Genomic DNA, 16,485 nt, shown 5'->3' with positions numbered 1-16,485 from the left:
CTGATTGAAGTGGATTTAACAAGTGACATGAATAAAGGATCATAGCTTTCCCCTGATCAGTATGTCATGGAAAGAGCAGGTGTTCTTAATGATTTAAAGTGGGAAATGCACTCCACAAATTTGCATTGAACAATACATGTGGTAATTTATAACATTAGTTCACAGCACCATCTATAGGTGATCAATGCATACTACATACTATACTGCTGGTCTGTTGTAGTCGTACATACTGTAGGTAGTAGCACATTAGCATCAGTGATTTTTCTTCTGCAAAAAACAAGCACACAAGGAATCCTCAAGAAGACTAAACTGATGGGCATCACGGATACATTCAGAGGAAGTTATCCACTCAGTTGTTCTACATCTACAAGACAAACCCAGAGCTAAATTTGTAGATATGCCAAACAGCCATTATGACTTTTTACTCACTTTGTTCTCTAGCATACACTTTAACCCACATGCATGTCTGTGGCAATTGTTGGTTGGATTTTGGTCCCTAGACCACTCAAGTCTCAACAACACTTTTCCCTTGTGTAAGTTCAACTTCTCAGGGACCACATTATGATAAAGAATTATGCATGCACACATATCAGTAGATTGCTATGACACTGATGTGGTTCCTGAGTTTAAAACTATTTTCCAGGGACTGTGGGCTATCATCTTAAAACAAGACCAAGTCAATAAAAACTCCCAAGATGCAATACGTACCCTACTTCCTGGTAAACACGTGCTTACAACTCAATGTGTTGCTTGACAATACCTAATTCTGTTTTCTAATGTTAACTAAGTTCAGTTTGCTTTATTGTTTGCTAAAGTAAGAACACTTAACTACTGGATTCAACATATTTCAGATAACTTTCATTGGGTGATTTTATTTATAACAACGATTCAACCCTTAGGACTTCATCAGGCATGATTAATCAATATGATCAATATGTGCAGTTATATATACAGCACCAGTCAAAAGTTTGGACACTCCTACTCATTCCAGGGTTTTTCTTTATTTGTACCTTTTTCTACTTTGTAGAATAATAGTGAAGACCTCAAAACTATGAAATAACACATATGGAATCATGTAGTAACCAAAAAAGTGTTAAACAAATTATTCAAAGAGTTTCTTCAAAGTAGCCACTCTTTGCCTTGATAACAGATTCCCTTTGAAGAAGTTTCTTCTCAATGTCCCCTCCCCTGCGTGACGTCTTGACCATTTCTATTCCAATGTATCTCAGAGAACTAATAGGATGTCCAGCTTATACAAAATGAACAGCAACCAGACGTTTTGTTAATCTTGTATAAGCTTCACATCCTATTAGTTCTCTTGAGATAATTTGGAATAGAAATGGTCAAGACATCACAGAGGAGAGGGGATGTGCGTATGTTCTTCTTTTGTACGCCAACCATGACCTGTGATGGGGGTCATGATAGGGGCTGCACCAAATGATTGATGTATTATAATAATTGATTATGCTTGTTGTATTAATAGAAGGGGAAGGGCAATAAGACCCTCCCCCACTACATTTATAGGGTCCTGGACCACAGATTAGCAACATATTCATTATAAGATTTAATACTGTTCCACAGTTCTTTTCTAGTCTCTGACTCTTATAAGAAACGGTCTGAGAGATGTGTGAGCTATTGCAGTCAAAACAGGGTGTCTGTGAGAAAGCGCCTCAAGGCTAAAAGAGATACATAGTCAGACACACCATTGTAAACCATAAGGGAATGGAAAATTACTGCTGAGCCCTTAGAAAACACTGGGCTATTGTTTTCTCCTGCAAGTTTGTATAACTGTATATGCATGGGCTTGGTCTCATTGGTAGAAGGTGTTGACGTAGGCAGTTACATCACTAGGGGTTGACTGCAAGCATATTAAAGCAACTTTGATCTTTTTTATTTTGCAGAACTTATTCTGAAACATGTGTGCTATGTTTCCGTTGTCAACTTCTGTCTGCAATTGCATTAATAAAAGGTTTGATTTATTTATTTAAAGAAGATATTGTCTGATTGCTGATTTCACCAATAAGCCAATGATTGACAAGGAACAAGGAACCGACCTCACCTGCCCCCTTCTTGGCAACAGTTTTTCTTGTGAATGCCCCGACGAATGTGGCAATTGAATCTGACATGCACTCAGTCCTAGTGCCAAGGCCAGCTGCTCTCAAACTGGGCTGGATTCTGGACACTGAACATTGATGAGTCGTATTACATGGCCACAGAATGCATTGAATGCCGTCAGTGTCAGAGGAAAGTGGCAGAGTGGTCTCTGGAGATGCTAGATTAGTGCTCTCCAACCCTGTTCCTGGAGAGGTACCGTTCACTCCAACCTTAATCTATCACACCTGATTTTAATAAATAGCTGGTTGATAAGCTGAACCAGGTTAGTAACAACTGGGGTTGGAGCGAAAACCTACAGGACGGTAGCTCTCCAGGAAGAGGTTTGGAGACCCCTGTGGTAGATCAACTGCCTCCAGGTTGTCATTTCCATCAATCCTTACCTCTGGTAAGTTTTTCTTTCTCTGGTCCAGATGGGGCTCAACTAAGTATCTAAAGTGGTCCGTGCCTCGTAGCATTACTACCTCAGGACAGGAAAACAAGAAGATAAAGACTTTCACTGCATCTTTACCCATCCGAAGGTGTGGCATTTTCAAACCAGAGTTGACCAACCACAGACTGAAACCAACCATACAGTATATTCAATCAGATAAAACCAACCAAAGAGGGGTCACACCTTAGTGTGATAACCTGCAGGGGTAGCGTGAGTACAATACAAATTACTACAGAGAAATATAAAACATCCAAATAAATTACATCAAAGTTTGCCTCAGAGCACAAGGTTCAGACCAGTACCAAACATTTCAGTAGTCAAACCTCTATACTACCCTACCAAGCAAAAAGGCAGTAACTACTAATTTGGTCAAACATGTGTTGTCATTTTTGCTACATTAAATACATGCTTAATCATGTGGACAAGTATCCTGCCTCTATTGTGTTTTGGAGAAAATGGGGGTCATGTTAGCAGTAACTGCATAAGGTTACTGACAAAACCAAGGTAAATAAAAGCAGTTCTACGCTACTAGCAGTTACTGCCTTTTTGCTTGTTAGGGCAGTATGGCAGTATACCAGGCGGTGTCAGAGGAAGGCACAAAAATTGTCAAAGACTCCAGCCACCCAAGCCATAGGCTGTTCTCTCTGAGGAAGTTATCCACTCCACTCTACCGTTCGACAGCAGTACCAGTGCACCAAGTCTGGAACCAACAGAGGACCCTGAACAGCTTCTGCATTGATCCTTTTTTGCACGGACTCTATGCACACATACTGCCCACAAACTCACACATACTGACACTGACACCCCAACATACACATACTTACACTGACACCGACACCCCAACACACACATACTGACACTGACACCCCAACACACAGACACCGACACCCCAACACACACATACTTACACGGACACCGACACCCCAACACACACATACACCCCACCATACACTTTTTTTCACCAACTTCCCTGCACTGACACAATGCATACACTGGACTCTACCCACTCTTACACTGAAACCCCAACACACACATACACACACACTACATATGCCCCCAACACACACATACTTACACGGACACCGACACCCCAACACACACATACTTACACTGACACCCCAACACACACATACTTACACTGACACCGACACCCCAACACACACATACACCCCACCATACACTTTTTTTCACCAACTCCCCTGCACTGACACAATGCATACACTGGACTCTACCCACTCTTACACTGAAACCCCAACACACACATACACACACACTACATATGCCCCCACACACACAACACGTGCACACATACATACTCACCACATACGCTACCGTCTTATCTATCCTGTTGCCTAATCACTTTACCCCTACTATATGTACATAGCCACTTAAATGATCTCATACCCCTACTGGTACTCCCTGTATATAGCCATGTTATTTTTACTCTTTATAGTTATTCGTTATTGACTGTGTATTTTTTCTATCATGTCACTATATATATATATATGTATATATATAAAACTCTGCATTGTTGGAAAAGGACCCATAAGTAAGCATTTAAATGATAATCTACACCTGTTATTTCTGAAGCAAGTGACAACATTTGATTTGAAAGGACACGGGTGGGGGCAGGGCCTGCAACAGCTCATCTCTCTGCACACCTGATAAACTAATGAGGGGATTCCATGAATGCCCTTGGCGCTCCCCGAGTGAACCGGGTTAGTGTTGATTGCATTCTTTTTGGGACCGGGCTGCCTCCTGGTCATGAGCCGACGGCGAGGTCGTCGCAAAACAAAAGTAACGTAAATTAAGAACGTGGAGTAATGAGTGGGATTCTATGTTTTCACATGCAAAAGTGATTGCTTTTGATATAAATGCTTTATCTGCCTCCCCAATGAAAACTAGTTTGAAACCTCGAACAAACACTGAGTGTAAAAAACATTAGCAACACCTGCAGTTTTCATCACATAGACTGACCAGGTGAAAGCAATAATCCCTTATTGATGTCACTTGTTAAATCAACTTCAATCAGTTTAGATGAACGGGAGGAGACAAATTAAAGGATTTTTATGCCTTGAGAAAATTAAGACATGGATTGTGTGCTATTCTGAGGGTGAATGGGTAAGACAAAAAATGTAAGTGCCTTTGAACGAGGTAAATACAGCTCTGTTAAAAACAAAATGTAAAAGCCTGACACTCAAATAGACAAACCTTCAATCTGGGCACAAACAAATAGCATACAGTAACATGACCTTCTCAAGTCTGTCTGATGTCGGTAGTAAGTGTCAGGTGAACCGGTTTGTGTCAAGAACTGCAATGCTTGTGTATCAAGAATGGTCCACCAACCAAAGGACATCCAGCCAGCTTGACACAACTGTGAGAAGCATTGGAGTCAACATGAACGCTTTCGACGCCTTGTGGAGTCCACGCCCCGACAAATTAAGACTCAAGGCAAACGGGGGTGCCACTCAATATTACTAAAGTCTTGCTATTGTTTTGTACAATTTAATGTATATTTTATGGAAAAAAGTTGGTCTGTTTCTCAATGTCATATCATGCTGCCTTGTTGACAATATAACCGAATAGTGCTTATTACTGTTTGATTTGAGAAGGGAGCTCCTCCCTCATCGCTTTTGCCCATTCACATCACGGGCCATAACCCAGTGCACTGCGGTTCAGCTTAATCAGAACTCCCTCTTCTACATTTTATTGCTTCTGCTCACTGATCCTGTCTAACCTTTGCTGTGTCTTCTTTTTTGCGTACAACAGCTTGTCTTGCAACAAGACGGTGATGACGATAATGCGGGGAGAGAATCTCACCGGGTTCTACAGGATGCTGCAAATACAACAGAATGAGACTTGGATGACTCGCATCATGGAATAAATCTCTGTATGTGAGAATTTTTTTGCCAACTGATGCTGTGTCAGGTACTGCAGGATTCCTAGGTCTCTGACAGTACTGATGATAGGGTTGAGTCGGTTGACTCCCACCCAGATGAAGAGGATCAGGAGGAGTTTCACTCTTTCTATGACTGCACAGTCTTCCCCTTCATGCTGATGCCCCAGAATGGCTAAGGCAAGAGGAGTGCCTTTAGGAGTAAAGAGTAAAAACATGAATGCTATATTTGGAGGAGTTCTTCCTGTCAGGTTCCATGTACTGTCTGGGTGTGTTTGAGATCGACTGCATTGCGGTTGATCTGCTCAGAATAACTATTCTACAAGTCACTTTGCATTCCAAATAACTACTCATTATGTGATCAGGACTAGTGATTCTGTGCCTTGCCTTGCTCAAAATGATCCCTTCAGACTAGCTAATTATCTCCAGTTTAGTCCTGCTCCAACTCTTGACCTTTCTTTGGAACATTGGGACCCCTCTCCCTTAGCAAAGTGCCCTCCCTTCAATACTGTTACTTTCAAGAACTAGAAGTGTCATACATTGTGTACTGGTATGTGTAAATAGTTAGTTTTACTCTGTTCACTCTTTGTTACTTGACCTTTGTTTAGTTCAGTATCAGCAGTCCTTTGGATTGTTGTGTTTAGATGGTAATGTTTGACATGTATATTTTCAATGTATTGACATGTATATTTTCAATGTATTGGCATGAAGACAGAGAACCCTGACCCATAATCAGGCTCAATATTCTATGTAGTGTGTTAAACAACCTGTCTCCATGGACAGGGAGTAAGAAGAGGGTTGAACATTAAATCTGTCGTTCTTTTATACCAACATATACTTTTTCAAACCAGATTTGACCAACCATAGACCAAAAACCAAACAAAATATCCAATCAGATCAAACCAACGTTCACTAAAATGGGTCACACCTTACTGTAGGGGCAGAGATGGCCAGTATTTGAAATAGATGGAGACCTGCACACACTGTCCAAAACTGAGGCTTGAATGCAAAATTAAGATGTTTATGATAACATCATGGTGCCCAATAAAATCATAGTGCATAAATGAAAGGTGAAAACGCAACACAAACGTTTCGGTCTCAGGTGAAATGAGTGCGTTCAGCAGCTCTGCCAATGGCAAACAATACACTACCAAACAGCTCCTCGCATGCAGCTCTTCTAGCGTCATATACCTTATCTCCTGTCCATGCAATACGTGGGCAAAACTAGTAGACAGATAACACGTATTATAGAACACAAGAGTGCTGTAAAGAGAAATTACCCTAAATCCCCTATTGAACGTAATTTCTCAAAGACCGGTCTCATCTCCGTGTCCTGCGCTATACAGCAGATAAAACGTTCACGTAGGGGTGGTAATCTGGAACTCAGTCTTCTCCAGACAGAACATGCACCTGCATTCTATTTACAAACTCTCCACCCATCAGGCTTGAGTGAAGAATTGTTATTAAAGTGTTTTCTCTAAGTGGTATATTGCCTCTTATTGGTGTTTGCTACCTCCATCTAGTGGTATCTCTAACTCCCTACTCTTACCACCCTGTGTTATTTATTCTGAGGAAATTTTCACATGGTACATGTTAACGCAGTAATTGAGGATATTTCTCTGTCCGCTTTTGTATGTATTTGTATATAATCTAGATCATGCATTCTATTCTACTAGTGTGATTCATAGTATAATGTGTTTCCTTGCTTGATCATGTGACACGCAATTATCCTTACGTTTACACTGATAATGGCCTACGGCTGAAACTTTTGTTTTCACCTTTCATTTATGCATTTTCTTGCACTATGATTTTTTGGGGGCATGCACCATGATGTTTTAATAAACATTTTTATTTTGCCTTCAAGCCTCCATTTTGGATTTATTCCTTTTTATTTTTAAATTACAGTTTGCGGGTCTCTACACTGTCAAAATCTCTTCCGGTATTCTTCTTTTGACTCCTGCACACCTGGAACAGACACTATTTAGTAGTAATGACCTTAAAAGTGTGCAGACGGCCTCGTCATTTTTGTTACATGTATTTGAAATATGTATTTAAATTACTTCTGAGTAATTTGTATTACACTGAACTGAACTACAGTCCAATGTATTTTGTAACAAGATACTTTTGAAAGCTATAATTAGTATTTTCAAAATACAAACTACTTTTCTATAAAAAAAATGGAACGGTTCACAATTTTGTTGCCCCCTTTCACCCTGCATTGTTATCAGAAGTCTGATGACCCTATGGTGTGATAAGAGTGTCTGCTAAATGAACTAAATATGTCAAAATAAACAATTGCAAAGCATGCTGAGTATTATTCTAATGAGCTCCACCCCGAAATAAGGCCAATACTAATACCCAGTATGCTTTGCAATTCATTTTGGTATGTTATTATACATTTACATTTTGGTCGTTTATTTATTTTACATATTTATTTAACCTTTATTTAACTAGGCAAGTCAGTTAAGAACAAATTCTTATTTACAATGACGGCCTACCAAAAGGCAAAAGGCCTCCTGTGGGGTCGGGGGCTGGGATTAAAAATTTAAATAAATTAAATAAAAAAATAGGACAAAACACACACCACGACAAGAGAGACAACACTACATAAATAGAGGCCGAAGTCAACAACATAGCATGGCAGCAACACATGACAACACAGCATGGCAGCAGCACAACATGGTAGCAGCACAACATGGTAGCAGCACAACATGGTAGCAGCACAAAACAGGGTACAAACATTATGGGGCACAGACAACAGCACAATGGGCAAAAGGTAGAGACAATAATACATCACGCAAAGCAGCCACAACTGTCAGTATGAGTATCTGTGATTGAGTCGGAATGAAGAGATTGAGAGAAAACTATCTAGTTAGAGTGTTTGTTGCAGTTAGCATACTTCCTTATCCAGAATGACTTAGTCAGTGAATTAAGGTAGATAAACAACAACACATCACAGTCCTAGCAAGTAAAACTTTTATGTAACCGTTACTGTGAATATTGTTGCTGATCGGGCCAGCTAGTTGCAGATATATTTGTATTTTAAAATACAAAATACATGTATTTAATTAAATACATGCGAATATACAAGTATTATTTTGATACAATTTCAAAATACCATAAAGATCAATATATTTGGTCATTTTTGCAGATACCTGTGCAGGGGTAGGCATCCCTCGTCCTGGAGTGCCGCAGGCACTTCATGTTTCTGATTTAACCGACCTGGAAGACCAGGTGTTTGAATTTCGGGAAATCACTAAACAGATCAATTTGCTCAGTTGGTCACGTGTGATACCTAGTTGGAACAAAAATCCTTCAGTACATGTGGCACGCCAGAAACAGGGTTGTCTACCCCTGCCTTAGTGTGATAACTTGCAGAGGTGGCCTGAGAACAATAGGGGTCCATTTACTATAGTTAAAAAAGCGTGTTTTTGCAGACATTACTGTACTATTTACTGGTGTTTTTTTGTGGATAACAGTAGTTTTATTATACACTGAACAAAAATATAAACACAACATGTAAAGTGTTAATCCCATGTTTCATGAGCTGAAATAAAAGATCCCAGAAATGTTACATCTGCACAAAAAGCTTATTTTGTGCACAAATTTGTTTCCATCCATGTTGATGAGCATTTCTCCTTTGCCAAAATAATTCATCTACCTGACAGGTATATCAAGAATCTGATTAAACAGCATGATCATTACACAGGCGCACATTGTGCTGGGGACCGTAAAAGGCCACTCTAATATGTGCAGTTTTGTCACACAACACAATGCCACAGATGTCTCAAGTTTTGAGGGAGCATGCAATTGGCATGCTAACTGCATTAATTAATGTCCACCAGAGCTGTTGCCAGAAAATGAAATGTTAATTTCTCTACCATAAGCGCCTCCAACATTGTTTTAGAGTATTTGGTAGTACGTCCAAACGGCCTCACAACCGCAGACCACGTGTATGGCGTTGTGTGGGCGAGCGGTTTGCTGATGTCAATGTTGTGAACAGAGTGCCCCATGGTGGCGGTGGGGTTATGGTATGGGCAGGCATAAGCTACGGACAAAGAACACAATTACATTTTATCGATGGCAATTTGAATGCACAAAAAAACTGTGACAAGATCCTGAGGCCCATCGTGAGGCCCATTTTTTTTTTAAAGGTATCTGTCACCAACGATACATATCTCTATTCCCACTCTTGAAATCCATAGATTAGGGCCTAATTTATTTATTTCAACTGACTGATTTCCTCATATAAACTGTAACTCAGTAAAATCAAGGAAATTGTTGCATGTTGCGTTTATATTTTTGTTCAGTATAGTATTCTACTATGCTACAACATTATATAGTACGTACTACACAAGGGATACTACAGTGCGTAGTCTGCTAAATGATCAAGGGATACTCCAGTGTGTAGTATAGTATTCTACAGTATACTACATCATTCTATAGTATGTACTGTAGTATTCTATAGCAAACTGAGTATGTTTGTAATTTGATTTGAACAAAAAAAAATTGTTAGGATCTCCTGGCAGCGGCTACTCTTCCTGGTGTCCAAACAGGAAACAAAACAACAAATAAAATACATAATACATATAATATAATATACATAACACTACAAAATGTCCTGTTTCTGCCACATGCTTCAGAAACAGGAGATTGCTCCAATCCTGTAAGCCAGGCCACTTACAGTTTTACTGTCTTTGGTGAAGACCATAGGTCGACTTCTTGTTTAAGTGAGAATGAGAGATAATACTTGGAATCTAAAGCAGTAAGCAAACAGTTTACTGACTTAATACATTCACACATTTATCTCCAAAGCGTTCAGCCAGTGTATCCTCAATCAGACACTGGAACGCTCTGTTTGATATAGAATAAATCTAACTCTGAATTTTGTACTTTTATTGCACATTGCTTACTTTACAGTGTGCATTATATAATGTAAAATACAAAATGTTTATTATTGGGTTGTTCATAGGCCACAATTGGGGGATTTAACTTTTTTCTGTGGGGGTTCACACTTTAATTGTAAAATGACAGTTCAGGGTAGTTGGCAATAGAATATGTTGAATGGCATTACCAAAGATTGTGTGGTACTGTAGGTTTAGTAATTGTTTGTGGCCTTATTGTTTTTAGTGGCCTACCCTTTGGGACGTATACTACTGAGCATGCTAAAAGGAAGTATCGCGCACAACCAATTGAATTTGTCTATTTCTCGACGCAGCCTTCTTCTCTACTAACGTTGTGAAAAACCTTCCTCCACACTTATCAAATAGGCTAGTTTCTGAGTCGAATTTATCCAGACTTTTTATTTGATTACACATCGGTCTGTAATCACAAACCAGTAAATCATTCATAGTAAGAAACGCCGTATATTGTTTCATTTAAATGTGGATTATATAAATAGGGCTCTTCACGAAGGAGGACGAGGGATCGAGGGACGCCGCCATATTTGCTCTTGCTAGCTAGTGCACTACAAGATACGGGCTTTGTTTCGAGTACCCTTCAATTTAGTACCCTTGTATTTGTTCATGATGGATGCGATGGATAAAAGACCTTTTGGTGCAGAATATAACTATAAAAGTAAGTGTTTGCTATTGTTAAAATTGAATGTCGTTTTCAAATACAATGTTAATATTGTTAATGCCATAATGTTAACCATGTTATTTTGCGACGTCGCTGAGTTGGGGTCTGTCAAAGTTATGCTTGTGCTGACGGATTAACACTGTTGTATTTTTTCCCAATAAGTGTCGGAAAATGACATATCCAGATTAATAAAATTGCGTGCAACGAATGACGCCATCTTCACTGGGAAGAGAAACTCTGCCATGCCTGCCTGGAGGTGAGTGAGAGTGATACAATGATGCACTACTAGTGAATGTTCTGTTTGTTGGTTTGATATCCCCAGCACAGTTTGTTTTGGCTTTTATCTGTACCTCAAAATGAACTGTCACATGCCATTTGTTGACTGTAATTGATGTCTAAGGAAAACATTTGATTCATTTAATTGATTCATCAATGTTGGTTCACTGACTCACTGATGTGCTTTTACTAACAATGTTATTTGAAAAAGCCCTCCTCGAAGGTCATTGTATTAAGAGCTGGTTATGAAGATGAAACCCTATCTGTAGTATCTGACTTGTCTCACTTTGATTCCGCAGAGCAATGTTAGTAGAGTTGGGTCTCGAAGGGAAGCTTACAACCGGGCAATTGAAAAAGAAGTGGGAAAACCTTAAAAAGAAATATAAGGTAATGATTATGAATCCATGTGAGAGCAGGCAACAGCCTTGGTCCTAGTGCAACATGTATTCTCTTTTGTTTGAATTCAGTCTCTTAAACACAGATTCCAGGCTTTTGTTCCAGTTAAGTACTAACCTGGTTCAACTAATCAAGGGCTCAATGATGTGTTGAATCAAGTGTGTCATAAGGCCTGCCTGGAACAAACTCCAGCAAACCCAAGACCAATATAGAGCTTTAATCTGATTGTACCCCTTGTCCCTTTTTCTGTGTAGGATTTTAAGTACCCTCCTCTTGGCATGGAGAAAGTCAATCCAATGTCCTGGCGTTGGTTTCACCTCATGGACGATGCCATCGAGGGCCGCCTAGCTGGGTCTGCCCGTATCCTAAACCCTTCACTGTTTGATTTTGGGGAAGTTGGGGACGTTTCATTTGCGTCCTCTCCCACTACCTCTCCCATAGCCAACAAGAGACTATGTATGAGGCCGGAGGGAGGTGAGGGAACAAACATTTTTGAGTTCTGGGCCAAGGCACAGCTGGGGGATAGTGTTGGTGCTGCGAGCACGGTAGCAGATGGACAGGTGGCATACACAGACGCAGCTACAGAGGAGATCCGGAGGGCAGCGGTGGAGTGCGAGAGGGCCCTGCGAGAGGAGGGCAGGGGTGCAGCTCAGAATGAGAGGGCCGCGCCTGACAAGATGCCAGTGGGTGGGTATGGGAGGACCATGGCTGAGGATGTGGAGACCATAGCTGAAGACGGAAGAGCCATGTTGGTGAGAAACCCTGGCAGGAACATTGAGAGGGAGACTGCTGAACTAGAGAGGCAGATAGCAGATTTGGAGAAGGAGCGAGAAGTGTTAGAGAGGGAGCAGGCAGACTTTGACAGGGAGAGGTTGATACTGGACAGAGAGAGGGATGTGGTGAGCAGAGAGCGGGTGGCTGTTGAGCGAGGCAGAGCTTCACTAGACAAGGACAGAGCAGCGATGGACAGGGAGCGAGCAGCAATGGAACGGGAGCGAGCCATACTGGACAGGGATAGGGCGTCAATCGAGAGAGAGAGGGCAGAGCTGCAGAAAGAAAAGGAAGCCCTAATGAAAAGCAAGGTTTCCAGGAACAACGGCTCCACTGATGTGGAACTGGACTCATCCACTATAGAAAAAAGAGAGAAACTGCTTTCCATATTTGAGAGACTTGTTGATAAGCTGTGAAAGATGAACAATAAGTAAAGGTTGAAAAGGTGAAGGATGTACTGCAGGTGAGAGTGCGCACAAGTCATAAACAGGTTTCTATGTCACCATTCCCCTATCATTTTGTGATAATTTTAGTTAAACCCGCACACACAGGGAGTGCAAAGTCATTCAATTGGTGCTGGCTGTAATGATCATTGAGTGCGTTTGTGTGAGGTTGCACCCTGAAAGAGAAGCTGCTACAATGTTTGTTGCGATCATTTCATTTTTTTTGCTTGCAATGTGTATGTATAAATATCAGTCAAGTTTGGACACACCTACTCATTCAAGGGTTTTTCTTAATTTTTTATTTTATACATTGTAGAATATAGTGAAGACATCAACACTGACATAACACATGGAATCATGTAGTAACCAAATAAGTGCTAAACAAATCCAAATATATTTTTGATTCTTCAAAGTAGTTACCCTTTGCCTTGATGACAGCTTTGCACACTCTTGGCATTCTCTCAACCAGCTTCACCTGGAATGCTTTTCCAATAGTCTTGAAGGAGTTCCCACATATGCTGCACACTTGCTGGCTGCTTTTCCTTCACTCTGTGGTCCAATACATCCCAAACCATCTCACCTGGGTTGATGTCGGGTGATTGTGGAGGCCAGATCATCTGATGCAGAACTCCGTCACTCTTCTTCTTGGTCAAATAGTCCTTACTCAGCCTGGAGGTGTGTTATGGTTCATTGTCCTGTTGAAAAACAAATTATAGTCCCACTAAGCGCAAACTAGATGGGATGGCGTATTGCTGCAGAATGCTGTGGTAGCCATGCTGGTCAGGTATGCCTTGAATTCTAAAGATATCACCGGCAGTGTCACCAGCAAAGCACCATCACACCACCTCCATGCTTCACAGTGGGAACCACACAGCGGCGATCATCCATTCGCCTACTCTGAGTCTCACAAAGACACAGTGGTTGGAACCGAAAATCTCAAATTTGGTCAGACCAAAGGACACATTTCCACCGGTCTAATGTCCATTGCTCGTGTTTCTTGGCCCAAGCAAGTCTCTTCTTATTGGTGTCCTTTTAGGAACGGCTTCTTTGCAACAATTCGACCAAGAAGGCCTGATTCATGTAGTCTCCTATGAACAGTTGATGTTAAGATGTCTTTTACTTGAACTCTGAAGCGTTTCTTTGGGCTGCAATCAACTGCTGATTTCTGAGTCTGGTAACTCAAACTTATCCCCTGCAGCAGAGGTAACTCTAGGTATTTCTTTCCTGTGGCAGTCCTCATGAGAGCCAGTTTCATCATAGCGCTTGGTGGTTTTTGCGACTGCACTTGAAGAAACATTCAAAATTCTTTTAAGTTTTCCACATTGACTGACCATGTCATAAAGTAATGATGGACTGTCGTTTCTCTTTGCTTATTTGAGCTGTTCTTGCCATAATATGGACTTGGTCTTTTACCAACTAGGGATATCTTATGTATACCACCCCTACCATGTCACAACACACCTGATTGGCTCAAATGCATTAAGAAGGAAAAATTCCACAAATTAACTTGTAACATGGCACTGCTGTTTAATTTAATTGCATTCTAGGTGACTACCTCATGAAGCTGGTTGAGACAATGCCACGAGTGTGTAAAGCTGTCATCAAGTCAATGGGTTGCTACTTTGAAGAATCTCAAATATTAAATATATTTTCATTTGTGTAACACTTTTTTTGGTTACATGATTTCATAGTTTTGATGTCTTCACTATTATTCTACAATGTAGGAAATAGTGAAAAAAAAAAAAAAAGTCCAAACTTTTGACTGGTACTGTATATACAGTGCATTCGCAAAGAACTCGGACACCTTCGCCTTTTCCACATTTTGTTACCTTACAGCATTATTATAAAATGGATTAAATAAAAAAATCCTCATCAATCTCTATGCACAATACCCTCGAATGACAAAGCAAAAACAGGTTTTTAGACATTTTTGCTAATTTATTAAACATTTTTGTAAGTATTCAGACCCTTTGCTATGAAACTCAATTGAGCTCAGGTGCATCCTGTTTACATTGATCATCCTTGAGATGTTTCTACAACTTGGAGTCCACCTGTGGTAAATACAAATCATGTCCAATCAATTGAAAAGGCACAGACCTGTCTATATAAGGTCCCACAGTTGACAATGCATGTTCAAAATAATTGTCAGTAGAGCTCCCGAGGCACGATTGTGTCGAGGCACAGATCTGGGGAAGTGTGCCAACAAATGTCTGCAGCATTGAAGGTCCCCAAGAACACAGTGGCCTCCATCATTCTTAAATGGAAGAAGTTTGGAACCACCAAACTGATATCAGGGGAGAAGGGCCTTGGTCAGGGAGGTGACCAAGAACACGATGGTCACTCTGACAGAGCTCCAGAGTTCCTCTGGAGATGGGAGGACAACCATCTCTGCAGCACTCCACCAATCAGGCCTTTATGGTAGAGTGGCCAGACAGAAGCCACTCCTCAGTAAAAGGCACATGACAGCCTGCTTGGAGTTTGCCAAAAGGCACCTAAAGGACTCTCAGACCATGAGAAACATGATTCTCTGATCTGATGAAACCAAGATTGAACTATTTGGCCTGAATGCCAAGCGTTACATCTGGAGGAAACTTGGCACAATCCCTACGGTGAAGCATGGTGGTGGCAGCATCATGCTGTGGGGATGTTTTTCAGCGGCAGGGACTGGGAGACTAGTCAGGATCGAGGAAAAGATGAACAGAGCAAAGTACAGAAAGATTCTTGATGAAAACCTGCTCCAGAGTGCTCAGACTGGGGATAAGGTTCACCTTCCAACAGGACAACGACCCTAAGCACAAAGCCAAGACAATGCGGGATTGGCTACAGGACAAGTCTCTTAATGTCCTTGAGTGGCCCAGGGAGAGCCCGGACTTGATCCTGATCGAACATTTCTGGAGAGCTTGAGGTGATCTGCTGAGAAGAATGGGAGAAACTCTCCAAATACAGGTGTCAAGCTTGTAGCTTCATACCCAAGAAGACGCAAGGCTGTAATCACTGCCAAAGTACTGAGTAAGGGGTCTTATGTAAATGTGATATTTCATTATTTTTTTTATAGATGTGCAAAAAATTCTTTAAACCTGTTTTTGAGTTGCCCATGATGGGGTATTTGTGTGTGTGTGTGTGTGTGTGTGTGTGTGTAGATGAGGGGGAAAAAAACAATTTAATTAATTTTAGAATAAGGCTGTAACGTAACAAAATGTGGATAGTCAAGGGGTATGAATACTTTCCGAATGCTGTGTGTGTGTAATATACACACACACACACATGTCATCCACACCACTTGATAGGCACCTTTATACAATACTATTTAAATGTTTACACTGGCAGAAATTACAGTCTGATTCCCTAGGTGCATTTGTTAAAGTGCATTTGGCAATTATTTGTATGTTCTGTTCGACCTGCCAGAGTGCCCGTGTAATGCTATACTGATAATAAAGCCTACACTTTTTTTAGACATTCCTCTAGTTGTCATATACTGCTATTACTACCCATGTAATTACCCTGTACCAAGCTAGTAAATATAGTCCTTTACAGTAAGCACTAGGCAACGGCCTATATTTACATACCTGGTACAATGT

At 40.8% G+C, this 16,485-nt stretch overlaps 1 protein-coding gene and 1 long non-coding RNA gene across 2 annotated transcripts; both read left to right on the top strand.

Annotated features, from left to right (window-relative positions):
* The first annotated feature begins 4,567 nt into the window (after window positions 1-4,567).
* Window positions 4,568-7,028, top strand: LOC116373992 (uncharacterized). The gene is made up of 2 exons (XR_004209717.1): window positions 4,568-4,680; window positions 5,315-7,028. It is a non-coding gene; the product is annotated as an uncharacterized LOC116373992 (long non-coding RNA).
* Window positions 7,029-10,645: 3,617 nt separating this feature from the next.
* Window positions 10,646-12,966, top strand: LOC109888688 (uncharacterized). The gene is made up of 4 exons (XM_020479856.2): window positions 10,646-11,018; window positions 11,184-11,277; window positions 11,597-11,684; window positions 11,948-12,966. Exons 1-4 carry the CDS (start codon window positions 10,967-10,969, stop codon window positions 12,878-12,880), a joined length of 1,167 nt encoding a protein of 388 aa, XP_020335445.1. The 5' UTR covers window positions 10,646-10,966; the 3' UTR covers window positions 12,881-12,966.
* Window positions 12,967-16,485: the final 3,519 nt, after the last annotated feature.

This window comes from Oncorhynchus kisutch, linkage group LG4, assembly GCF_002021735.2.
Source record: "Oncorhynchus kisutch isolate 150728-3 linkage group LG4, Okis_V2, whole genome shotgun sequence".
Taxonomy (NCBI): Eukaryota; Metazoa; Chordata; class Actinopteri; order Salmoniformes; family Salmonidae; genus Oncorhynchus; species Oncorhynchus kisutch.
The sequence above is the reverse complement of the archived record's forward strand: the minus strand, read 5'-3'. Positions and strand labels throughout refer to the sequence as shown.

Coding starts and splice junctions, on each gene's coding strand:
- LOC109888688 (XM_020479856.2), top strand. CDS start 10,967: ATGATGGATGCGATGGATAAAAGACCTTTTGGTGCAGAATATAACTAT. Junction 11,019..11,183: donor TGCAGAATATAACTATAAAA/GTAAGTGTTTGC, acceptor TTTCCCAATAAG/TGTCGGAAAATGACATATCC. Junction 11,685..11,947: donor ACCTTAAAAAGAAATATAAG/GTAATGATTATG, acceptor TTTTCTGTGTAG/GATTTTAAGTACCCTCCTCT.